Genomic DNA, 26626 nt, shown 5'->3' on the forward strand with positions numbered 1-26626 from the left:
TGAGGTCCTGGGTGTACACCCACCACCGGAGTGGAAGAATGGCAGGCACATCTTACGGATGACAAGTCGATGGTCAGTGGGCAGATCAGCTCCACGGTAGGTTCTGGTGTCAAGGACATGGGCCCCCATCCGCTGTTCCATCACTATGTAATCCAGCAGATGTTCTTGCTTGGACCCGGCATGCATCCATGATGTTTGTGGGGATGCGCCGATGCCGGAACAGCGTGTTGGTAATTACAAGCCCATGGGCTGCACAAAAATCTAGCAGCCTCCTGCCGTTGTTATTGAGCTGATCTGGCCCATTCCTTTCCAATCACTCCAGACCAGGTGCCAGCATCATGACCAACTCGTGGGCATTGAAGTCACCCAACAGGATGACTCTATTCCGAGGGGCCACTTTAGCTAGCACCTGTGACAGGAGGTCATAGAAGGCATCTGACTCATCGGCCTTGCCTGCATCCCTCCACGGATGTTCGTCTTCAGTGGGGGCATAAGTAACCACGACCACCACTCCTCGCCTCTGGTTGATGAGAAGGCGAGCCCGAAGTAGCCTGGGGCTTACAGCTTCCCACACCTCACAGCCATGTTCCCATTTCACCTTCATTCTTTTGTTCAGAAGAAGAGCACTCCCCATTGTTTGGCAATCTCCTGCCCCGAGAAGAGGACTGTCCACCCCTCATGGTGGCAGGAGCCAGAGCCGGTCCACCGGACCTCCTGAATACCACAGAGATCCAGGTGGTTCCGGTCCAGTTCCTGACAGAGGAGTGGCAGCCTATCCTCCGCAGTGAGTATTCCAACTTTCCACGTAGCCACACGTAGTAGTTTTTTGTTGTTTCTGGAGGAGCCCCGAGGGTAAGGATTCAGTCTCCTGGGTGCGCCAAATGGGGTTTGGCCAAGAGACGTCATAGACACCTGTCCCCCCAGGGCCTCTGGCACAAACTTATTAATCACAATTTTCAGTCGTGTTTTAGTGGTAATTAATTGAAGTTGGAGGGGTTACCAGCCCCTCGCATGCATCCAAAGCCCCATTTGGCCGCTGCGGTGGTTACAAACGCCATGAGAGGAAAGTGCAAATTAAATTAGCTCTCCCCCCATGGCACTGCCCACCACAGGGTCTGGCACCACGAGGAGCTAGGGGGTTGTTTTTGCCGGTCTCATCACCACCACCATTACTACCACCATTACTACCCCTATCACCACCATCACCCACTAGCATCACCACCACAACCACCATCACCAACCACCACCACTCACCCGAGGGGGCCGTATCCCAGGACGATGAACGCCAGCAGCGCCATGGCACAGACAGCCTTCGTGGTGCGGGCAGCACCACCCCCTCCACCCTGCCACAGCCACACACACACCAGACAAAGATCCCCCGTGTAGCCTCACACACTCGTGGGGCAAGTGTGTATGGGTGTACCGATACCCACACACACACACCAGTTAAAGGTCCCCCGTGTTAGCTTACACACCCGTGGTGGCTAGGAGATGTGAACTCCCTCGCCTGGCCTACAGGAGTTCGTGGGTTCGATCCCGACCCTGACGATGCCTGCTGCTGTATATTTGGAGTATGCGTCTCTCTCCCTGTGGTCGCGTGGATTTTTCTCTGGGTCCTCCGGTTTTTCCCTCCACATTTAAAATCAACGTCACCACCCGTTAAGATTGTTTGATCCCTGCTATAAATTTCCACGTTATGATCATGATGATCAGTCACTTGGTTGAGCTATCGTTTGTGATAGCCAAGATGCTTCTGTAAAAAAAGCTACGGAGCTTAGTGGGGCCTTCTTACTTGGTAAAATTAAGTTTCATTTCATGTGTAGGGGTGTTACGGGAGGGCGAACAAACACACCAGGGGTGGTTATGCCCGCACGCGGAAGGATGCTTACATCCACGTACGCATCGGTTAGCCCTGGGGGGCTGAAACGGCGCTGTGATCCCCCACGGCCCCACCCCTCGGGGGGGAGTTGCTCTATGAGGCGGTGAGCCGGTGGGCTCGGGGTTCAGTGTTCAGCTTAAACCAGTGAAAAGTGAAGACCGGCTAGATAGGCCCTGGGACTCCCCTGGATCGCTGTCCTTCTAAGGACCGACCAGGGCAAGCCAGTGGCGTGGCCCCGAGAGCCCAGAGCCGATGCTCTTGTAAGAGCCGGTCTGGTGACTAAGGGTGCCGTGATCCTAGCTTGGCCAGAGCTGGATCAGCTAGCCTCCCCTAGCTCTCGAGTGGAGGACCTGGGAGTAGGCTAGCCGGGATAGAGATAGTGGGGTCTCCCTGTTAGATGGATGAAGGGGCCGTTACCCCTTTGAGTGTTGTATACATTGGCCTGTGCTGAGTGAAACGTTATAATAAATAAGTGTGCCTCCGACTACGTCGTCCACGTCTCATTGAACTTACTACACATGTATGGGTCTACCGATACTCAGACACACACCAGACGAAGATCCCTCGTGGTGTGTGGGTAGCTGTGTGTGCAACCCGGGTTTGATTCCCGCCCAACACCGGTGACTACTATCTGAACCGGTCCTGGGCCTCCCCTAGGTCGACTCAGCCTCAAATGAGTAGATGGCGCGATGTATAAGCATCGCCACTGGGGAGACAAAGGCGGCCGGGTGTGGTGCAGGCCACCCACCCCCTTGTGTGCTGTCCCGGCCTTCATAGGTGCTGCTCGCCAACAGTACTTACCCCAACAGTTTGCTACAGGCTCTACGTGGGAGCTTTGCATTTGTGTGTGTGTGTGTGTACCTGTGTGTGTGTGCATGTGTGCGTGTGCGCGTGCATGCATCTGTATGTGCGCGTGTGTACCTGTGTGTCTGTGCATGTGTGCGTGTACCTGTGTGTGCGTGTACCTGTGTGTGCATGTACCTGTGTGTGCGTGTACCTGTGTGTGCACACACCTGTGTGTGCACACACATGCACACACAGGCAAGGCTGCGTTGGCTGGGCCATGTAGCCCGCATGCATAATTATCGCATGCCTAAACAGCTTTTGTTCGGCCGGATCGAGGGGGCTAAACGGGCGCGGCACGGGCTAGAGAAGAGATGCAGTGACGTGGTACAGGAGGATGTGGAGCTGAGTGGACTTGCCGATGACTGGTACCAGCGGTGTCAAGATCGGCCTCTATGGAGGAGGCTCGTGAAGGACGCTACTGGGCAGTTGGAGGCAGTCGCCCTCCAACAACAACAGAGGGCGGAGGAGCGACGCTCACAACAACGAGCGGAGCGCCGGGTGGCTAAAGCACAGCAAGTTGGTACAGTAGGGGGCACAGGTGGTGCATCAGCCAGTCAACTCAGTCATTTCAGTCAGTCGACCTGTGGCACCTGCTGGGTCTGCCCCGTGACCTCCTGCGAGCGGGCGTTCGACACTTCACGTGGCCTCAAGGTGCACATAGCCTGGCACAAGCGTCGTGGTGACGTCACCGCCAGTGGCGAATGGCGGTTGTTGTGTCTGTGCGTGTACCTGTGCGAGCGCCAGCAGCTGAGCAAGCTGGTTCCGCAGCGCCACGTTCTCGCGCCTCAGCGCCGCGTTCTCCACCAGCGCTGCCTGCAGCTGCCCCTGCAGCTGCTGCAGCTGCTGCCGCTTGCGCGCTCGCGACTGGCACGCAGACTCCCGGTTCTTCATCATGCGCTGCTGCCGCCTCCACACTCGCTCCTGGCCACGGGGGGGGGGGGGGGGGGGGGGTGAGGGGTCACGAGTCACCGGTCAGGGGTCACTGGTCAGGAGTCACTAGTCGGGGGTCACCGGTCCCACACGGTCAGTCACCTCTCTCATACTGCCTGTCCGAGTTACGGGTCCCGTGGGTGAATGGGTTTACTCACTCATAGACTCATGCACTATTCATAGAGACCCATACACACACAGAAATTACTGATACAGAGACACAGACTTACACAGAGACCCATAAACTCCCTCAGAGAGCCATAGAGACCTATAGACTCATCACACAGAGACCCACAGACTTAAGGTGCGATCGCATTTAAACACTTTGTGTACACGGCCACCGTGGCGAGAGGGGGTAACGTACGTCAGCGCCAGCGGGGGCGGAGGGTATAGAAGCCGCCGGTGCTGGCACTATGGGCTTGGCTGCCGATGCTGATGCCGGCACCACGACGTTCCTGGTGGTGATTGGGAGCGGCACGGCCACCACGCTGGAGCCAGCAGGAGCCAGCAGCTGGCTGGGGCACCGCAACACCACGGTGCGGGCTGTGACACGCACACGCACGCACACACACACGCGCACATACACGCACGCGCGCACACACACGCACGCACGCACACACACGCACACGCACGCACACACACACGCACGCACGCACACACACGCACGCGCACACACACACGCACGCACACACATGCACGCGCACGCACACGCGCCCGCGCGCACACGCGCGCACACACGCACAAACACACGCGCGCACACACGCTCTGTGTGATGAGTCTATGGGTCTCTGTGTGAGTCTATGGGTCTCTGTGTGAGTCTATGGATGTTTGAGTGAGTCTCTTTGTGGCTGCAGGAGTCACCTGCTGGTCCCATCGCAGTAGCGGCGATGCTGTGGGTGGCGGTGCAGCGTGGGCCGGCTGTCGCCGGAGTGAGGAGGGGAACCGGCGTGAGCAGCACGGGCAGAGGTGGCACGGTGCCAGCCGGGCCAGCCGGGCCAGCGCCAGACAGCCCCGGGCACCGTGGGAGAAGCAGGGGGCCTGGTGGAGGGTACGGCGGACAACCACTCCGCTGGTATACAACACAACCACAAACTTCTATACCACACAACCACACACTCACACACTTCTATACCACACAACCACACCACTTCTATACCACACAACCACAAACTTCTATACCACACAACCACACCACTTCTATACCACACAACCACACACTCACACATTTCTGTACCACACAACCACACCACTTCTGTACCACACAACCACACCACTTCTGTACCACACAACCACACCACTTCTGTACCACACAACCACACACTTCTATATCACACAACCACACACTTCTATACCACACAACCACACACTTCTATACCACACAACCACACACTTCTATACCACACAACCACACCACTTCTATACCACACAACCACACCACTTCTATACCACACAACCACACACTTCTATACCACACAACCACACACTTCTATACCACACAACCACACCACACACTTCTATACCACACAACCACACCACTTCTATACCACACAACCACACCACTTTTGTACCACACAACCACACCACTTTTGTACCACACAACCACACCACTTTTGTACCACACAACCACACCACTTCTGTACCACACAACCACACCACTTCTATACCACACAACCACACCACACACTTCTATACCACACAACCACACCACTTCTATACCACACCACACACTTCTATACCACACAATCACACCACTTCTATACCACACAACCACACCACTTCTATACCACACAACCACACCACTTCTATACCACACAACCACACCACTTCTATACCACACAACCACACCACACACTTCTATACCAAACCACACCACTTCTATGCCACACAACCACACACTTCTATACCACACAACCACACCACTTCTATACCACTCAACCACACCACTTCTATACCACACACAACACCACTTCTATACCACACTACCACACCACTTCTATACCACACAACCACACATTTATATACCACACAACCACACCACTTCTATACCACACAGCCACACCACAAACTTCTATACCACACAACCACACCACTTCTATACCACACAACCACACCACTTCTATACCACACAACCACACCACACAACTCGTAGTGTCCGTGTGGTGCAGTGCCGTGCCGCTCACCACCGGTGCGCGCGGCCGAACCACGCGGCTCCTCTGGCCGGAGTGCGGCGATTGCGGCGGTTGCCGAGCTGCCGGCAACGGTGGGGAGCGGGGACGGACACGGCACGTCACCCGGCAAGGTGGGCGGGGTGGGCGGACCGCTCTCCCCCTTCACGTCCTGACGGTCACAGCACCGCGCGGCGCGTTCACGTGCTATATACACTACTATACACTACACTATATACTACTATACACTACACTACGCTACTATAACTATGCTACTATCACTACACAATACTCTACACTACTATACACTACACTACTATACACTACGCTACTATAACTACACTATATGCTACTATACACTACATTATACACGACTATACATTACACTATCCTCTATGCTATACACTATGCTATACACTGCTATAAACTACGCTTTACACTGCTATACACTACACTATACAATATACAATACACCATACACTCCTTCTGGCTAGCCATTAAACAAAGACGGCCACCACATCGCGCACTTCCAGATGCTCTGCTTCTGCGGCCGTCTGGAATGATCTTGCATTCTGATATTAGGAAGCCACTGGAGCTATGCTGCACTTTTACATCATTTAGATTGACAAACTCGTTTATTTAGAACCGCTGCTGCTGCTTGTTGTTGTTGTGTTTAGTTTGTTGTCCCTCAATCTTGATTTGAAGCGTTCGTGACTGCAGGAATCCATACTCTTTGGTTCTTTCCGTAAAGTCACGAAGGTAGAAAAAATAATAGATCACGACATTTCGATCGCACTGCAAGCAATCGTCATCAGGCGGTTGGCTCCGGTGCGAAAGAAGTTCAACATATCGTATGTACATACAGCCACGGAACGGTGAAGCACGCACGTGTGTGTGCGCCTGTGTGTGTGAGTGCGTGTGTGAGTGTGTGTGAGTGCGTGTGTGCGTGTGAGCGGGGGTGCGTGTGTGTGCGTTGAGTGTGTGTGTGAGTGGGGAGCGGTGGTGCAGCGATTAGCGCGCTTCGCTATGAACCCGGCGACTCGGGTTCGAGTTCGATTCCTGGTCACGGCCAAAACCGGTGACGATTATCTGGACCGGTCCTGGGCCTCCCCTAGGTCGACTCAGCCTCAGATTAGTACCTGGTGCGATGTGTAAACGTCGCCAGTGGGGAGACAAAGGCAGCCGGGCGTGGTGCTGACAACCCACCCCCTTGTGTGCCACAGTTTCCGGCCTTCATAGGCGCTGCTACTCGCTAACAGCGCTTTCCCCGACGATTTGTTGAGACTACACGGGGGACGTTTGTCTTTGTGCAAGCTCTCACCTCGGGCCCCAGAGGGCCAATGGAGGCCGGGGAGCCCAGGCAGCGCGAGTCCGGCGAGGATGCCACCGGTTCCTCCTTCTCCTCCTTCACCTCCGTGTCTGTGAGCGGTAAAGGCGCAGCCCCTGCAACTGCTCGCTCACAGCTCCTGCAACTACTGGCAGGCAGAAGAGGCTCCTCTACAAGAGGCTCCCCTACAAGAGGCCCCCCTACAAGAGACTCCCCTACAAGAGGCTCCCTTACAAGAGGCCCCCTTACAAGAGACTCTCCTACAAGAGGCTCCCCTACAAGAGGCTCCCCTACAAGAGACTCCCCGACAAGAGGCTCCCCTACAAGAGGCTCCCCTACAAGAGGCTCCCCTACAAGAGGCTCCCCTACAAGAGGCTCCCCTACAAGAGGCTCCCCTACAAGAGGCTCCCCTACAAGAGGCTCTGTTGTATATGTGGGGTGTGAAAATTTTGATGTGTTGTATGCGTGCGTGGGTGAAATTATTATGTTGTATATGTGGGTTATGAATATTCAGTGAAAATAATAATAATCAATCGAAATTTGGCCAAAGGTGTAATTATCCGGAAATACTTTAATCCATGTAATTACGCACATTTAATTATGCCAATTCGAGAGGTAATTGTAGTAATTATGCGAGTGGGTGTAATTATGATAATGCAAGTCGTTATGATAACCAGACCCCGCCTCGGTGACGAGGGTGGGTTATCGATCGGAATAAGGCAATTAATCGTATGCAGTTATGCAGGTGTGGTGTAAGTATACAAGATTAACTTAGATTAACTCGGCCTCGTTGTCTAGGTTCGTCTCATTCTCGCTTATTTAGGTCCCCGGTTCGCCCCGTTATCGCTTTAACATTTACTGAGTATGTGTTAGTGTGTTTATTAAGGTCACCAAGTTCAGATCTCAACGCAGAAGCAGATCTTATGCATAGACTTCAGGAAAGAATCACACAACCACTTCTGTATTAATCAATTTATTACTAATTCAACTTCGACTATGATATAGTATGCGAACTCTCAATCCCGGAACGTCAACACGGCATCAATACAGTATCATCAATGATTGTCTGATTTCACTTGACAACGGCACATGGATCCCGCGTAACGCGATGGTTGTTAGTGGGAGAGAGTCGTTAAAACATGCAAATACTATGCTAAGAAAACCTTAACGTTAATGAATGAAAGATACTTGAAAGATTATACGGCGATAAAACACAATCAAAACAGTTATTATTCTTAAAGGCACCAATCTCAACAGATACATCGCAGGTTATCTGACAACAGAGTGGCTCGGCGGAAGGAGGTGCCAAGAATCAATTCGTATTGATGGATCTGTTGGGAATTTATGCGATTAAGAGTACAGTCCACTAAATATTAAAGATAATACTCTTACAAATGACGGATGGCCATCACTCGGTCTCGAGTTTTTCTTCACAGCCACGGATGGCTTATGGGTTCGAGTGGGTTTGAGTGGTAAGAGTTGTCTTCAATAGTCAGTGTTCGGAGTCGGTTCTTTATGTCAAACAAACGCCTGGTGGTCGTGTGGTGAGGGGGCGGTGCGCGTCATACGTATTAGTCGCTCCTCTGTCGCCGTGGGGAATTGGTTGGATGCCTGTTGATACGCTGTCGTAGTTCGGAACCCGGTCGGTAGGTGGCGCCCGCAGCTCGCTCGCAGCGCACCGTCGTCCTCTCGTCACCAGACCGCGACCCTGGCTGCCAGCAGGGGCCTCTGACGCGGCAGGTTGAGCTGTCAAGCGGGTCTTGCCCGCCTGCAGAGGAGACGGGGAGCTGCTTGAGTCGAGCCCCGAGAGCCAGCTGAACTCGGCTGAGTCCCAGAAGCTGAAGAGTCGAGCCGACCCGTTAGTCGCAGCTCGGCTGGTGAGTTCGACCCTCTTGGTCGAACTCGGCTGATGAGTCGAGCCGACCCTTCCGGTCGAGCTCGCTCATGAGTCGACCCGTTGGTCGCCCTCGTGATGAGTTGACTCCTGGTCGAACTCGGCTGATGAGTCGAGCCGACCCTTCCGGTCGAGCTCGCTCATGAGTCGACCCGTTGGTCGCACTCGTGATGAGTTGACTCCTCTGGTCCAACTCGGCTGATGAGTCGAGCCGACCCTTCCGGTCGAGCTCGCTCATGAGTCGACCCGTTGGTCGCACTCGTGATGAGTTGACTCCTCTGGTCCAACTGGTTTCCAATGCTCAGAGTCCTTTCTTTTATGCCGAAAAATCCCTTTGGGTCCTGCCCACAAGGCGGGGTTTTCTTTTGATTTACTGTGTCAGGATCTGTCCGTGTGTAGGTGTGTTCATGTGTGTGTCCGTACGTCCGTGTGTCCTTGTGTGCATCACCCACGATATATCCCGTGGTCATATTCCCTCCATAAAATCCACGAGCAAACAATCAGGTGTTACAAATTGCCTCGAGGTCGTCTCTCTGTCTGGGTGCGATTTATCCCTTGTTTGGCCTTCTTCATGAACCAAAACACAGACGTACAAATCGTCTCATAGGCACCTCTGTCCGTGTTGCACGACCTGGAGGGAGGGGCACACTCCCTCCGATCCTCACAGCACACAAAGACATGGTTAAAAGTTTTAAATTAACATTTGTCCCTTACCATTTCCCAGTTATGATTCTGTATGTAGCCTAAGGTGTGTCGTTTCCCATCGTGGTGCTTGACTCAAGTGGCGGTGCCTCCCCGAGCACATACACACTCCCATCCCGCGCTGCGGGGATACAAAGACGGCCGGGATCTCCCTTTCTCTCCGACCCTGGATTTAACATCGCTCTTTTATTATGTATTTATTCGACCTGGTGGTGATTTATCCCGTTATGCTTCGGGTCGAGTTGTATCAATAACTTTAGCCTACCCTGTTGTTAAACTCCGACTTTAACGTTATTTTAATAGCAATACAGAATAATTGAGCTTTTCGACTTAACTAGGCAAACACAAACTTTTGGTAACCCCCCCCCCGCAGCCTCGCTGTTCAGCTGAGCCTGCAGCCTTGAGAGAGAGAGAGCAACACCCTTATTTTCGCCTCACTGTGGTCATCCAACCTTCTGCTCTGGGAGTGTGATTAATTTCAGGACAAGGCCCCCTCACGTTCAGACGTGCAGTGGTTGTTAATCAGCCCCCTCTCCTGTATACACAACCTTGAGCTGAGTTTATCTTGGCTTTTTCAGCTGCAGAGAACAAGGCGTGTTTCTCCTCTCTGTGTACACGTGTTCCAATTAGCTCGAAATCCCTAACACACAATCAGTGATGACCCCCCCGGCCTTCTGTGGCCGTGATCCAGACAAAGGCGCCTCTGCTTCCTTTCATTGCATTCGAGTCGACACTGTTCCATTATTCGCCCATGTGCTGAGGTCATAGATGGTTGGGCTTTTTGCCTTAGCTATGTCTGGCTGACTTTCCCACTGTCTCTGCCGCCTGCACGGGTGACAGGTGTCCGTTTATCAGGCCTTATCTATCCCTGAAGCAAGGTTGCAATTCTGCCATCTTAGCCCTCCTCCCGTTCATTACTACAACACCTGGTGTTTTGCAGTTTACTGCGCTTTGGTGTGTTTTCATTCATTATATATCAATGATGATAATATATAAAAATATCAAGTTTGGAAGAAGGGTTAGGATACAACATTCCGCCCTTTTAAAAATGGCCAGTGGTCAAATGGCCACGGGTTATTTTTAAAAAAATGTATACCCTTCTTCCATCATGAACCATCGATTGTCCTCAAGTTTTGCTGCTATTTCCTTACAACGCGCGCGTACGTGTCACAACTTAACATGGTTATATGTGACAAGAGAGAGGAGGAAAAAAAAAATTCTAAAGGAAGGTAACACGATAAGGGAGGGAGAAATTATTCTATTGACTACGTGTTATAGGAGATATCGTTAAAAATATAGTTTCTACGGTTATTCTTGGGTGGCATCATCAGGCCTTGGCTCCCTTCTAGCTTGGCAAGGTACGTTAGCAGGAGCGTGAGCAGGAGGGCTGCCATTTCCTGGAAAACATGTTACATATTATCGTAGTGTGATATGCCCATTAGTTTAGTTCCCCAGAGATTGGTGTTTTATTCTGAGTTAATTTTTTTTATGTCCTAAGGTTAAGCGTTATTATGTTTCCACTTAAGCTTTCTGGAATTCGTACCCTTTAGTTTTTATTTTTATTTTTTTTTTGGAAGGTCGTATAGGTAGGAAACATATAATAATAAAAAAGTATTGTTTGTTGGTTAATTATCTTTGTTAAGTTTCTACTTTTCGGTACGGAAAACGTTAAGAAAACGCGAAGTTTCAACCGTTATTTATTCTGCCCTTATCTGTATCTCTAGATGTCTTGGGAGGCTAGTCCATACATCTTTTGTCCATTTGGATGTCCATGACCTCTTTGTGACCGAACTCTCAACACTTTAACCGCCCTCCATGTTTCATGGATTCCTGGTGTTCTTGTGAGGAGAAGTGAGTTGTTTTCATTAATTAATTAAAAAAAGGTATATATATAAATTTAAAAAAATTATTATATTTTTTTTGAATTGTTCTTAATTAAAAAAAATAGACACAACAATCCGGCCGTTTGAAAATTATCAGGGGTCGATTTGGCCACTGGCGAATTTTCAAACCACGTAAATGCCCCTTTTCTTGTGTTATGAATCTATAAGCCGCCCTCACTCTCGGCGGTTATTTCTTACGACGCGCGCCTATGTATCACAATCGTAACATGGTTACTTTTGAAATAAGCAAAAAAAAATAAAACACAACGTTAACATCGGTATCACCAGTTACATGGTTCTCATCCCTCATAACTCCGATGGATATTAATTTTCTTGTTTTTGTTAAATCCTGGGAAACGCTAGGTAGCGGTTTCGAACGCATTTTTGCGTTAATTCCCTCCTGTTACATCCTGGCAATCTTTTTACCAAGTTCCAAGTGTCTGGTTTACCACTTATCACTTTGATCATTCGATCACGGTTTTCCGGTTCGTTTTTGTAATTTCCCCTCTCACTCTCTCGCGTCGTGGGAGTGTGGGGTGTAAAATTGTGCTGCACATAATCAGAATTCGCGCACACAACCAACTTCTGTACTCCGTCCTCACTGGCATTCGCTCTCTCTGCGATTACATGCACATTTGCCGAGTCAGTGTGTCGATTTAATTCTGTCCCTCGTAATGTTGCCCTCTTTGCTTTTACGAGTGTGTTGGATTTCAACACCATTCCCGATACGTCATGGACATTCGTCTCCATTTTAGCACTCCGATCCACATAAATTTTGGTTTCCCTTGGATATTTTCCATTCAAAGGCTCATGCCTGCGCTCCTCAGGGCGTGTCCCTGCTGTCGGTTTTTGTACTGTCCGATCCCGCTTCAATGCAACCCGGTCCTTGTATTCGATCCGCGCGTCACTTACGGGAGTACTGTCCACGTTTCTGCCCGCCCTGTCACTTGTACTCTGCCTGTATTCCCCTTTGAGCTCAGGGTTTAATACCTCGGCGGGTGGGGCGCGTGTTGGCCGCTCGCTCGCGCTCACTATGGGTAGTTCATCAAGTCTTTGGACCGCATTCTGTGTTATTCCTCTATTCCCTCCTGGTATAGCCGGTGGAGGAATTGGTCGGAATTGGATCGATTGTGTTTGACCTCCCATCCCGCGATTACTCTGAATGTTCGCATCCATACCTCCGCGGTCTGTGTAACCCCTTCCCGCTGGATGGTGTTGATATGGTTCTGTTCTGAACCTCCCCCCCCTACGATTCCTCTGAATGTCCGGCTTTATGCCGCTCTCATTCTCGTGCCAACCTCTCTCTGGGTTATTTTGCCATGTGTGCGTGTTTGTTTGCTCCGCCCTGCATTGTGGGACTGCTCGGTGATTTTTATTCCTCTCTGAGAGGCTGGGTTCTTTATCCCTCTCCCTGTGTTCTGGATCCGAATTATGATTCTTAGCTCTGTATAACCATGCCATGTACGCCTTGCTCTCTATGCGGCGTAAGGATGCGGTTTCTGGATTCACAACCATTCTCACCCTTTCTGTAATCTCTGGGCTCAAGGATTCAAAAAACATAATTTTGAACATTTTATCTCCTTCGTGGTATTGATTCACATCGCCTGCGTAATACGCTCTTTTAAATTGCACGAGGTAGTCACGTGGATCTTGGTCCATGCCCTGGGTCATCGATTTTACAGCATAAAACCCCTCAGTGAGTGTCGAATATTCTCCAAACTTCCGAATCACTGCCAGGCTCAGTTGTTTAAAATCATTTCCAACCTTGTGTGGTAGTGACTTTACCCATGTAATAGAATCTTTATTTAAGCTTCGTTTCAACAAACTCGCTTTTTCATCCCGTCTCATCAACCCTCTAATCATTGCCTCCTCTTCCACTGTCGCGATGTGTGTGGATATCCATGGACTTATTGTGGGGGTCAAAATCGGGAATTCTGACTAGAGCCTTGTCCATCAATTTAAGGGTTTTACTGTTGAAAAAGTATTCCGAAAGTTGGTCGCCGTCAGCGTCATCATCAAACAAGTTATCATCAGGCAATCTGTCACTTTTAACTGTTCTGCGTGGGGCGTGATTAAGCAGTGTGCATTTTCTGTGTGCGTGCCCAGTGCCGTGTCGCTCGTGTTGCCATTTCCCTTCAGTTTTGCCTCTGCCCTTAGCGGAGCACGTCCTGTCGACTTTACTTTAACATTTTGCTTCCCTCTATCTGTGAAGCCGTCAATCTCACATGTCCCTGTCTGCATATGTATCTCTCCATCCCTTCTCTCGAATGAGTGTGATTTAACGTTACTTCCATATTTATTCTGTGGATCCACGTCTGTGAGTTCCGCTGGTGTCGCGAGCCCTGATTTCTCCTCCCTTACGATGGTGTGAGGACATTTTTCCTCGTTTATTAGAGACGATTTATCTCCCGTTTCCTTTCCAAATTTCCCTTTATTCCACCATCCCTGTCTGTATGCCTGTGTGAGGAGGTATGAGTCCTGTCCTGCCTTCTCTGCAGCTTTTGCATCGTGTTCGCCTCTGTTACATTTTATCCAGTCAATTAGTTTCCTCCGAGGTGTGTTCGTGTTATCGATACAGCTCCCTCCCCATATGTCTCTCTGACTGTACTGCTTTGTAACAGATTGGTCGGTACGTTTTAATACGAGCTCCCCGTACCCCGTCACCAATTCAAAAATTATTCTTAATCCTATCATCTCAAGTGGCAGGAGTTACTCTAGAATTCCCCTTCAGAGCACTTATAAACAATTGTATCACAGGATGCGTCAGTTCAACTCGAGCAAATAATTTCAGCCCAGCTGTCTTTGTTATACTCTGCTACTCTGGTATTTCCCTTCAGAGCGCGTTTTGTTTTGTTTTACGCCCGTTTACAATCACAAGGCAACGTTAGTTCACACCACTTTGATTAACACAACAGTGATTCGTTCCTGAATTCATGCACAAACTGTCTGCGAGAAATCCCGGACAAGAGCCCCCATTATGTTGTATATGTGGGGTGTGAAAATTTTGATGTGTTGTATGCGTGCGTGGGTGAAATTATTATGTTGTATATGTGGGTTATGAATATTCAGTGAAAATAATAATAATCAATCGAAATTTGGCCAAAGGTGTAATTATCCGGAAATACTTTAATCCATGTAATTACGCACATTTAATTATGCCAATTCGAGAGGTAATTGTAGTAATTATGCGAGTGGGTGTAATTATGATAATGCAAGTCGTTATGATAACCAGACCCCGCCTCGGTGACGAGGGTGGGTTATCGATCGGAATAAGGCAATTAATCGTATGCAGTTATGCAGGTGTGGTGTAAGTATACAAGATTAACTTAGATTAACTCGGCCTCGTTGTCTAGGTTCGTCTCATTCTCGCTTATTTAGGTCCCCGGTTCGCCCCGTTATCGCTTTAACATTTACTGAGTATGTGTTAGTGTGTTTATTAAGGTCACCAAGTTCAGATCTCAACGCAGAAGCAGATCTTATGCATAGACTTCAGGAAAGAATCACACAACCACTTCTGTATTAATCAATTTATTACTAATTCAACTTCGACTATGATATAGTATGCGAACTCTCAATCCCGGAACGTCAACACGGCATCAATACAGTATCATCAATGATTGTCTGATTTCACTTGACAACGGCACATGGATCCCGCGTAACGCGATGGTTGTTAGTGGGAGAGAGTCGTTAAAACATGCAAATACTATGCTAAGAAAACCTTAACGTTAATGAATGAAAGATACTTGAAAGATTATACGGCGATAAAACACAATCAAAACAGTTATTATTCTTAAAGGCACCAATCTCAACAGATACATCGCAGGTTATCTGACAACAGAGTGGCTCGGCGGAAGGAGGTGCCAAGAATCAATTCGTATTGATGGATCTGTTGGGAATTTATGCGATTAAGAGTACAGTCCACTAAATATTAAAGATAATACTCTTACAAATGACGGATGGCCATCACTCGGTCTCGAGTTTTTCTTCACAGCCACGGATGGCTTATGGGTTCGAGTGGGTTTGAGTGGTAAGAGTTGTCTTCAATAGTCAGTGTTCGGAGTCGGTTCTTTATGTCAAACAAACGCCTGGTGGTCGTGTGGTGAGGGGGCGGTGCGCGTCATACGTATTAGTCGCTCCTCTGTCGCCGTGGGGAATTGGTTGGATGCCTGTTGATACGCTGTCGTAGTTCGGAACCCGGTCGGTAGGTGGCGCCCGCAGCTCGCTCGCAGCGCACCGTCGTCCTCTCGTCACCAGACCGCGACCCTGGCTGCCAGCAGGGGCCTCTGACGCGGCAGGTTGAGCTGTCAAGCGGGTCTTGCCCGCCTGCAGAGGAGACGGGGAGCTGCTTGAGTCGAGCCCCGAGAGCCAGCTGAACTCGGCTGAGTCCCAGAAGCTGAAGAGTCGAGCCGACCCGTTAGTCGCAGCTCGGCTGGTGAGTTCGACCCTCTTGGTCGAACTCGGCTGATGAGTCGAGCCGACCCTTCCGGTCGAGCTCGCTCATGAGTCGACCCGTTGGTCGCCCTCGTGATGAGTTGACTCCTGGTCGAACTCGGCTGATGAGTCGAGCCGACCCTTCCGGTCGAGCTCGCTCATGAGTCGACCCGTTGGTCGCACTCGTGATGAGTTGACTCCTCTGGTCCAACTCGGCTGATGAGTCGAGCCGACCCTTCCGGTCGAGCTCGCTCATGAGTCGACCCGTTGGTCGCACTCGTGATGAGTTGACTCCTCTGGTCCAACTGGTTTCCAATGCTCAGAGTCCTTTCTTTTATGCCGAAAAATCCCTTTGGGTCCTGCCCACAAGGCGGGGTTTTCTTTTGATTTACTGTGTCAGGATCTGTCCGTGTGTAGGTGTGTTCATGTGTGTGTCCGTACGTCCGTGTGTCCTTGTGTGCATCACCCACGATATATCCCGTGGTCATATTCCCTCCATAAAATCCACGAGCAAACAATCAGGTGTTACAAATTGCCTCGAGGTCGTCTCTCTGTCTGGGTGCGATTTATCCCTTGTTTGGCCTTCTTCATGAACCAAAACACAGACGTACAAATCGTCTCATAGGCACCTCTGTCCGTGTTGCACGACCTGGAGGGAGGGGCACACTCCCTCCGATCCTCACAGCACACAAAGACATGGTTAAAAGTTTTAAATTAACATTTGTCCCTTACCATTTCCCAGTTATGATTCTGTATGTAGCCTAAGGTGTGTCGTTTCCCATCGTGGTGCTTGACTCAAGTGGCGGTGCCTCCCCGAGCACATACACACTCCCATCCCGCGCTGCGGGTATACAAAGACGGCCGGGATCTCCCTTTCTCTCCGACCCTGGATTTAACATCGCTCTTTTATTATGTATTTATTCGACCTGGTGGTGATTTATCCCGTTATGCTTCGGGTCGAGTTGTATCAATAACTTTAGCCTACCCTGTTGTTAAACTCCGACTTTAACGTTATTTTAATAGCAATACAGAATAATTGAGCTTTTCGACTTAACTAGGCAAACACGAACTTTTGGTAACCCCCCCCCCCCCGCAGCCTCGCTGTTCAGCTGAGCCTGCAGCCTTGAGAGAGAGAGAGCAACACCCTTATTTTCGCCTCACTGTGGTCATCCAACCTTCTGCTCTGGGAGTGTGATTAATTTCAGGACAAGGCCCCCTCACGTTCAGACGTGCAGTGGTTGTTAATCAGCCCCCTCTCCTGTATACACAACCTTGAGCTGAGTTTATCTTGGCTTTTTCAGCTGCAGAGAACAAGGCGTGTTTCTCCTCTCTGTGTGCACGTGTTCCAATTAGCTCGAAATCCCTAACACACAATCAGTGATGACCCCCCCCGGCCTTCTGTGGCCGTGATCCAGACAAAGGCGCCTCTGCTTCCTTTCATTGCATTCGAGTCGACACTGTTCCATTATTCGCCCATGTGCTGAGGTCATAGATGGTTGGGCTTTTTGCCTTAGCTATGTCTGGCTGACTTTCCCACTGTCTCTGCCGCCTGCACGGGTGACAGGTGTCCGTTTATCAGGCCTTATCTATCCCTGAAGCAAGGTTGCAATTCTGCCATCTTAGCCCTCCTCCCGTTCATTACTACAACACCTGGTGTTTTGCAGTTTACTGCGCTTTGGTGTGTTTTCATTCATTATATATCAATGATGATAATATATAAAAATATCAAGTTTGGAAGAAGGGTTAGGATACAACAGCTCCCCTACAAGAGACTCCCCGACAAGAGGCTCCCCTACAAGAGGCTCCCCTACAAGAGGCTCCCCTACAAGAGGCTCCCCTACAAGAGGCTCCCCTACAAGAGGCTCCCCTACAAGAGGCTCCCCTACAAGAGGCTCCCCTACAAGAGGCTCCCCTACAAGAGACTCCCCTACAAGAGGCTCCCCTACAAGAGACTCCCCTACAAGAGGCTCCCCTACAAGAGGCTCCCCTACAAGAGGCTCCCCTACAAGAGACTCCCCTACAAGAGGCTCCCCTACAAGAGGCTCCCCTACAAGAGACTCCCCTACAAGAGGCTCCCCTACAAGAGGCTCCCCTACAAGAGGCTCCCCTACAAGAGACTCCCCTACAAGAGGCTCCCCTACAAGAGGCTCCCCTACAAGAGACTCCCCTACAAGAGACTCCCCTAGAGTCAGGCCTTGGGATCCCCTCTGGAGCATCCCCCCTCCACTCTCGCATGCCTCCACCCCGCGTCATCCCCCCACCACATCACCCCCCCATCCCGCGTCACCCCCCCCACCCCGCGTCACCCCCCCCCCCCATCACTCTCCCTCCCACCGCGTCACCCCCCACCCTGCTACAAGAGGCACCTCCCTCTCCCCCCCGCCCCCCGCGTGCCCCCACCAGTGAAGATCTGCTTGTAGATGTCGCTCCACGGTTCCGCTACGTCGACAGCAGCAGCAGCCAGCGCCTCCATGTCCAGCTCCACGTCCTCCTCCAGCTGGCGGGGGGGGGGGGGGTGTGGGGGGGGGTGGTGAGGTCGGTGTGTGGGGGGGTTGCCGAGGGGGGGCGCGAGGGGACGACACGTGACACCACGGGACGGCCCGTGACACACAAGCCCCGAGGTGCGTGAATGTTGGTGTCTCATTGTCCTTCGTGTCAACACCGATGATAGCGATAATTATCTGAACAAACGCAAACGGCCCTGGTCCTCCCCTAGGTGGACTCAGCCTGAAATGAGTATCAGGAGACAAAAGGCGGTCGGGAGTGGTGCTGGCCACCCACCCCGTCATGTGCCGTTCCAGCCTTGAAAGGCACTGCTGCTACTTGCTAACAGCCAAGGCCGTAATTATAATATATATTGGGGGGGACACATCCTCCCCAATATTCAAATATGCTCAAAATGTCCCCCCCCCCAATATATTACTAGAAAAATAATTGCTATGCTATGTAAATAAAAACAACAATTTGCTAAACCTTGGCCACAATATCTGGACTTGTCTTCGTTTTAATATGATTGTGGTTATGGTTGTACTTTATTAATCCCTAATCTCTGTAAAAACAGAGCAATGTAATACAATACACTATTATACATTATTATAAAAAAAAATGAAAAGTCCTTCCCATGTGTTAGTGAATTTTTAAATATTTTAGGCAGGAAATTTCGTTTTCAAATTTAGATATTTTTCTGGGTTGGGACCGCCAGACACCCTGGAAGATTTGGTCCCCCCCAATGTTGACTCCATGGCTACGGCCTTGCTAACAGCACTTGCCCCTACGGTCTATTAAGGCTACAAAGTGGGGGGGAAATCTTCGTCTTTGTGTTGTGTCTATGGGGAGCGGCGGCGCAGCAGTTAGCGCGCCGCGCCACTAAACCCGGCGACCCAAAGTAAAATTTTCGCTCACGTCTACCGACACCGAGGTTGACTCATCCTCAAGTTATAAATTGGTGTGGTGAGAATCGCTAATGGGGATACAAAGGAGGCTGGGAGCAGTCCTGGCCGCACCACGCCCCTCGTGTGCGCCACAGTGCCGGCCTTCGTAGGCGCTGCTGCTACTCGCTCACAGCCCTTGCCCCAACGGCCTACCTGGGGGACCTTTTTCTGTGCGAGAAGCGGAAGGGGGGCTATGCAAGATGCGACTGTGGGCCGCCCTCCTTTCTCCCAACTCACTGTGACTGAAGTGGTTACGGCGGAGGGATGTTTAACTCCGCATGCACAGTGATATACGCAGGCTCTAACTACTCAGATTTTAGTTCAGTTGCGCCGTGTATTGGAGTTCAGAGGGAGATGGCTCTGACCGCGGACGACGGTATTCATAATAATACACGAAGTCCTGCGTCTTGCTGTCATGCGCACGTCAGCCGGCAACAACATCCTGGTGCTGCTGTTCAGGAACAAGCAGTGGTGGCGGCAGCAGCGGCAGTAGCGGCTGCTGCATTTTCACACCGTGTTCTCATTTTTCAATGCGTTTACAGATAACTGTTGGAATTTATATTCTTGGTTCTTTCGGTAAAGTCACGTAGAAGGCAAATAATAAAATAATAAAAATATAAAACAATACAATTCTCACGACGTTTCGACTGCAACACAAGCAATCATCCCTTCTACGTTACTTTACCGAAAGAACCAAGAATATGAATCCCTGCAGTCACGAAAGCTTTAAATCAAAAATGTTGGAATTTATTTTTGTCTTCACATTGGTTGTTACTTGTCTATTATATCTGCTTCATATGGGGGGCTCCACACCCCCCTTGTGGCCGACGAGACATACCTATGGGGCAAACACACCCACCCCCGCCAGAGTCGCGCCCCTGCGTGCGAGCGAATGAGCGAACGAGTGAGCGATCGAGTGCATGAGCGAGCGATCGAGGTCCACGCACCTCCATGTCCCTCTTGAGCGCGCGGAAAATGTCGTTGAGTTCGTTGAGATCCATCTCCTCCTCCAGATCGAAGTTCCCCATCTCTACATAGAGAGACACAGATGCACCCGGGTAGCCTTTAACACAGACTGTTGGGGCAGTGCTGTTTACGTGCACACACACACAACAGCAGCAACCACCTATCACCAAGTGGCAGTGACAGAGGTTCAGATGGTACCGCTCCAGCTCCTCACAGCGGAGTGGCAGCCTCTCATCCTGTGAGCGAGCATTCAAACATTCCACGTGGCCACCCGCAGTAGTTTCCTGTTTATACATTGCACCAGATTCTCATTTGAGGCTGAGTCAACCTACGGGAGGCCCAGGATCGGTTCAGATAATCGTTACTGGTGTTGGTGGCTGTGAGCGGGAATGGAACTTGGGTAGCTTGGTTCGTAGAGCAGCATGCTAACAGCTGCGCCACCGCTCCCCATCTGGACACTCACTCAGTGAAATCCTGGCACCACATCTGTGTGAGTCTATGGGTCTCTGTGTGATGCTAGGGTCTCTGCTTGAGTCTATGGGTCTCTGTGTGAGTCTATGGGTCTCTGTGTGAGTCTATGGGTCTCTGTGTGAGTCTATGGGTCTCTGTGTGAGTCTATGGGTCTCTGCTTGAGTCTATGGGTCTCTGTGTGATTCTATGGATCTCTGTGCGAGTCTATTGGTCTCTGCATGAGTCTATTGGTCTTCGTGAGTCTCTGGGTCTCTGCGTGAGTCTATGGGTCTCTGTGTAGGTCTATGCGTGTCTGTGTGGGTATCTGGGTCTCTGTGTGAGTATCTGGGTCTCCGTGTGAGTTTATGGGTCTCTGTGTAGGTCTATGCGTGTCTGTGTGGGTATCTGGGTCTCTGCGTGAGTCTATGGGTCTCTGTGTAGGTCTATGCGTGTCTGTGTGGGTATCTGGGTCTCTGCGTGAGTCTATGGGTCTCCGTGTGAGTCTATGGGTCTCTGCGTGAGTCTATGGGTCTCTGTGTGGGTCTATGCGTGTCTGTGTTAGTATCTGGGTCTCTGTGTGAATCGACAGCCAGGCCACGTGTCTGTCCTGAGGCCCATCACCACCGTCAAGCTCGAGAAGCAAATCACCGGGGTCTCGGAATCCCCAGAGGAAGTTTTATGTGGAGGCAGCTGTAGTGGTCACATGGGGGAGAGGGGGGGACGAGGGGATGTCGGGGTGTAGCACGTGACCCCACGGACAACACAGCACCACCACCACCGCTACAACAAAGACAAAGATCTCCCGTGTAATATTTACAGATTGTTGGGGCAAGTGCTGTTAGCGAGCACCTATGAAGGCCGACACGGCACACGAGGGGGTGGGTGGCCAACACCACTCCCACTCCCGACCGCCTTTGTCTCCCCAGCGGCGATGTTTACACATCGCACCAAGTACTCATTTGAGGCTGAGTCTACCTAGGGGAGGCCCAGGGCCGGTTCAGATAATCACTATTACTGGTGTTGGCCGTGAGCGGGAATCGAACCCGGGTCGCCAGGTTCGTAGTACAGTGCTCATCGCTACACTACCGCTCCCCACACTACACCACCACTACCACAACAATCACCCCTAACGCCACTACCACAACAATCACCCCCTAACGCCACTACCACAACCATCACCACAACCATCACCACTACCACCACTACCACAACCTTCCCCCCTAACGCCACTACCAGAACCATCACAGCCACCACCACTACCACAACCACCACTACCACAACCATCACCACTACCACAACCATCACCACTACCACAACCATCCCCCCTAACGTCACTACCGCAACCATCACAGCCACCACCACTACCACAACCATCACCACTACTACCACTACCACAACCATCACAGCCACCACTACCCCGAACAGCTCATCTCAGGTAACACTGTACAGTAGTTACCCCTGTGTGTGTGGTTACCTTGTGTCTGTGGTTACCCCTGTGTTTGTGGTTACCCCTGTGTTTGTGTGTGGTTACCCCTGTGTTTGTGTGTGGTTACCCCTGTGGGGTGAGTGGTTACCCCGTGGGGTGTGTGGTTACCCCTGTATGTGTGGTTACCCTGTGTGTGGTTATCCTGTGTGTGTGGTAACCCCTGTGGGGTGTGTGGTTACCCTGTGTGTGTAGTTACCCTGTGTGTGTGGTTACCCCTGTGGGGTGTGTGGTTACCCTGTGTGTGGTTACCCCTGTGGGGTGTGTGGCTACCCTGTGTGTGTGGTTACCCGTGTGTGGTTACCCTGTGTGTGTGTGGTTACCCCTGTGGGGTGTGTGGTTACCCTGTGTGTGTGTAGTTACCCTGTTTGTGGTTACCCCTGTGGGGTGTGGGGTGTGTGGTTACCCTGTGTGTGTGTGGTTACTCTGTGTGTGTGGTTACCCCTGTGGGGTGTGTGGTTACCTTGTGTGTGTAGTTACCCTGTGTGTGTGGTTACCCCTGTGGGTGTGTGTGGTTACCATGTGTGTGTGTGGCTACCCTGTGTGTGTGTGGCTACTCTGTGTGTGGTTACCCCTGTGTGTGTGTGGTTACCCCTGTGTGTGTGGTTACCCTGTGTGTGTGGTTACCCCTGTGTGTGTGGCTACCCTGTGTGTGTGGTTACCCCTGTGTGTGTGTAGTTACCCGTGTGTGTGGTTACCCCTGTGTGTGGTTACCCTGTGTGTGTGGTTACCCTGTGTGTGTGGTTACCCTGTGTGTGTGTGGGGTTACGCCTGTGTGTGGGGTTACCCGTGTGTGTGTGGTTACCCGTGTGTGGTTACCCTGTGTGTGTGTGTGGTTACCCCTGTGTGTGGTTACCCCTGTGTGTGTGGTTACCCTGTGTGTGTGTGGTTACCCTGTGGGTGTGTGGTTACCCCTGTGGGTGTGTGGTTACCCCTGTGGGTGTGTGTGGTTACCCTGTGTGTGTGGTTGCCCTGTGTGTGTGGCTACCCTGTGTGGGGATACCCGTGTGTGGGGATACCCGTGTGTGTGGTTACCCTGTGTGTGTGGTTACCCGTGTGTGTGGTTACCCTGTGTGTGTTTACCCTGTGTGTGTGGTTACCCCTGTGTGTGTGGTTACCCCTGTGTGTGGTTAACCTGTGTGTGGTTACCCTGTGTGTGTGTGGTTACCCTGTGTGTGGTTACCCGTGTGTGTGTGGTTACCCGTGTGTGTGGTTACCCTTGTGTGTGGTTACCCGTGTGTGTGGTTACCCGTGTGTGTGGTTACCCGTGTGGGTGTGGTTACCCCTGTGTGTGGTTACCCTGTGTGTGGTTACCCGTGTGTGTGGTTACCCGTGTGTGTGTGGTTACCCGTGTGTGTGTGTGGTTATCCGTGTGTGTGTGGTTACCCTGTGTGTGTGTGGTTACCCTGTGTGTGTGTGGTTACCCCAGTCGTCCACACCCAGGTGGTTGGGGGCTAAGAACGACTCCATGGCTGGGGCCGCGTCGCGCGGACGCGGCCAGTCCAGAGGGTGACGAGGAGCAGAGGGCGAGTGAATGGGTGAAGGAGGCGAGCGAGTGAATGAGTGAAGGAGGGAGACGGCGAGTGAATGGGTGGAGGCGAGCGAGTGAATGAGTGAAGGAGGGAGACGGCGAGTAAATGGGTGAAGGAGGCGAGCGAGTGAATGAGTGAAGGAGGGAGACGGCGAGTGAATGGGTGAAGGAGGCGAGCGAGTGAATGGGTGAAGGAGGGAGACGGCGGGTGAAGGAGGGAGACGGCGAGTGAATGAGTGACGAGGCGAGTGAGTGAATGAGTGAAGGAGGGAGACGAGGCGAGTGAATGAGTGAAGAAGGAGGGAGACGAGGCGAGTGAATGAGGCAGCGCTAGGGACACGTCAGTGCCGTGCGGCCACCGCTTCCGGGTCGTGACGTCACGGGGTCGAGCCAGAAATAGAGCGCGAGCACGTGACCCGCACATCAACAACAACCGCCATTCGCCACTGGCGGTGACGTCACCACGACGCTTGTACCAGGCTAAGTGCGCTTTGAGGCTGCCACGTGAAGTGTCGAACACCCGCTCGCAGGAGGTCACGGGGCAGACCCAGGTGCCACGGGTCGACTGACTGAGATGACCGAGATGACTGGCTGATGCACCACCTGTGCCCCCTACTGTGCCAACTTGCTGTGCTTTAGCTACCCGGCGCTCCGCTCGTTGTTGTGAGCGTCGCTCCTCCGCCCTCCGTTGTTGGAGGGCGACTGCCTCCAACTGCCCAGTAGCGTCCTTCACGATCCTCCTCCACAGAGCTCGATCTTGACACCGCTGGTACCAGTCATCGGCAAGTCCACTCAGCTCCACATCCTCCTGCACCACATCACTCCATCTCGTCTCTATCCCGTGCCGCGCCCGTTTTGCCCCCTCGATCCGTCCGAACAAAAGCTGTTTAGGCATGCGGTGGCTGGGCATGCGGGCTACATGACCCAGCCAACGCAGACTTGCCTGCTGGAGGAGCTCACTGATGGGACTTTGTCCAGATCTTTCAAGGATTTGTGAGCTCCTCACACAATACAACCTGGTTAAACCCAGGATGGATCGTAGGCAGGCCAGCCTAAATGTTTCCAACCGGCGAAGATGTTCCATTAGGGGTGTCCACGTTTCGCAAGTGTAGAGAAGGGAGGGAATGACCGTGGCCGAGAAGACTTGAAGCTTCGTGCGGAGAGACAGACCAGGTAGCTTCCACACAGCGTTACGCAACCGATAAAAAGATATTGCCGCTCGACTGATTCGGAGTGAGACCTCTGCTGTTAAACTGGAGCCGGTCATAAGCACACTGCCCAGGTATGGGAAACTCTCCACTCTCTCCACTACTGCCCCATCACCGATTGGGAGTTGTGGGGGTGGAGTGTCCGATGGTACAAAATACCCAGGCAGGTGCTTAGTTTTGGTGGGGCTGATGGTAAGGCCCCACCTCTTAGTGGCACGCTCCAGTCTCAGCAGCAGCATCTCCAACTCCTCCTTTGAATGAGCAGCTATTACCAAATCATCGGCATACATAACGTGGTTGACCAATAGGGAGCCATCCCTTGATCGCACCCGGGCATCGATCAGCCTCCCATTATATCTATGTAGAGGTGTTACAGGAGGGCGAACAAACACACCAGGGGTGGTTATGCCCGCACGCGGAAGGGTACTTACATCCACGTCCGCATCGTTTAGCATGGGAAGCTGAAACAGCGCTGTGATCCCCCACGGCCCCACCCCTCGGGGGTGAGTTGCTATATAAGGCATTGAGCTGGTGGGCTCGGGGACGAGTGTTAGCTTTAACCAGTGAAGCAAGAAGACCGGCTAGATAGGCCCTGGGACTCCCCTGGATCGCTGTCCTTCCAAGGACCGACCAGGGCAAGCCAGTGGCGTGGGCCCGAGAGCCCAGAGCCGATGCTCTTGTAAGAGCCGGTCTGGTGACTCAGGGTGCTGTGATCCCAGCTTGACCAGTGCGGGATCAGCTAGCCTCCCCTAGCTCTGTAGTGGAGGACCTGGGAGTAGGCTAGCCGAGATAGAGATCGTGGGATCTCCCTGTTAGACAGGTGAAGGGGCCGATACCCCTTCGAGTGTTGTATACCTGTATAGAGTGGAACGGTTAATAAATAAGTGTGCCTCCGACTACGTCGTCCAAGTCTCTCTTCAACCTACTACAACTGGAGTCAGAAGTGGTCTTCTAAAGATGGACACAAGATGGACGGCTCGTACCAAGGAACCTGGGGAGGAGGACACCTCGGCCGACTCAGAGCCTGAAATCGCCGAGGGCGAATCCGAGCAACCGGGGCCGAGTCCACCCACACCGCAGCGGCCGGACGGGTGGGGACCGTCGGCTGACGGACTGCGGGTGGCCCACTCCCGCCTGGCGGAGCTACTCTACGCGGCAGCCGCCACGTTGGAGGAAATCACTCGCCTGGGGGTTGGAGGAGCAGCACGGGGTGACGTCGGACGACTCGCAAAGCCAGTTCCCGCCATTTCAACGGGGCTGGAGGTTGGATTTGCCGCCATCACTACAGTGGGTGCTGAGGGCGGGGCCGGGCTACATCATGTGACCGACAGTCGCCGACCAGAAGCCGCCACGTCATCACCAGTGGCCGGCGACGGCAAACACCAATCAGCGGCCAGCACGTCACCAGCGGTGCGACCGCCAATGGCGTCCGCCATTCCCGCCGATACTGTACTGATTGGCGGGAACAACGGTTGGCGATCTACGGCTACGGAGGCCACG

General features: G+C 52.0%; 1 protein-coding gene across 3 annotated transcripts in view; it reads right to left on the reverse strand.

Annotated features, from left to right (window-relative positions):
- LOC144952352 (cyclic AMP-dependent transcription factor ATF-6 beta-like) overlaps positions 1-24293 on the reverse strand; it is a 57289-nt gene extending 32996 nt beyond the window's left edge. For 2 of the 3 annotated variants that reach the window (XM_078882728.1, XM_078882727.1), the window contains exons 1-9: positions 23812-24293; positions 20436-20518; positions 18458-18554; positions 7142-7239; positions 5836-5992; positions 4517-4693; positions 4020-4198; positions 3455-3646; positions 1255-1343 (exon numbers count right to left, since the gene is read on the reverse strand). In XM_078882728.1, the coding sequence (XP_078738854.1) occupies positions 1255-1343; positions 3455-3646; positions 4020-4198; positions 4517-4693; positions 5836-5992; positions 7142-7239; positions 18458-18554; positions 20436-20518; positions 23812-23857 (1118 nt within the window). In that variant the 5' untranslated portion in view covers positions 23858-24293. Of the gene's footprint in view, positions 1-1254; positions 1344-3454; positions 3647-4019; positions 4199-4516; positions 4694-5835; positions 5993-7141; positions 7240-18457; positions 18555-20435; positions 20519-23792 lie in introns of all 3 variants that reach the window. The other variant, XM_078882729.1, reaches the window with a different exon arrangement.
- Positions 24294-26626: the final 2333 nt, after the last annotated feature.

Source organism: Lampetra fluviatilis, chromosome 67 (assembly GCF_964198595.1).
Source record: "Lampetra fluviatilis chromosome 67, kcLamFluv1.1, whole genome shotgun sequence".
Lineage (NCBI taxonomy): Eukaryota > Metazoa > Chordata > Hyperoartia > Petromyzontiformes > Petromyzontidae > Lampetra > Lampetra fluviatilis.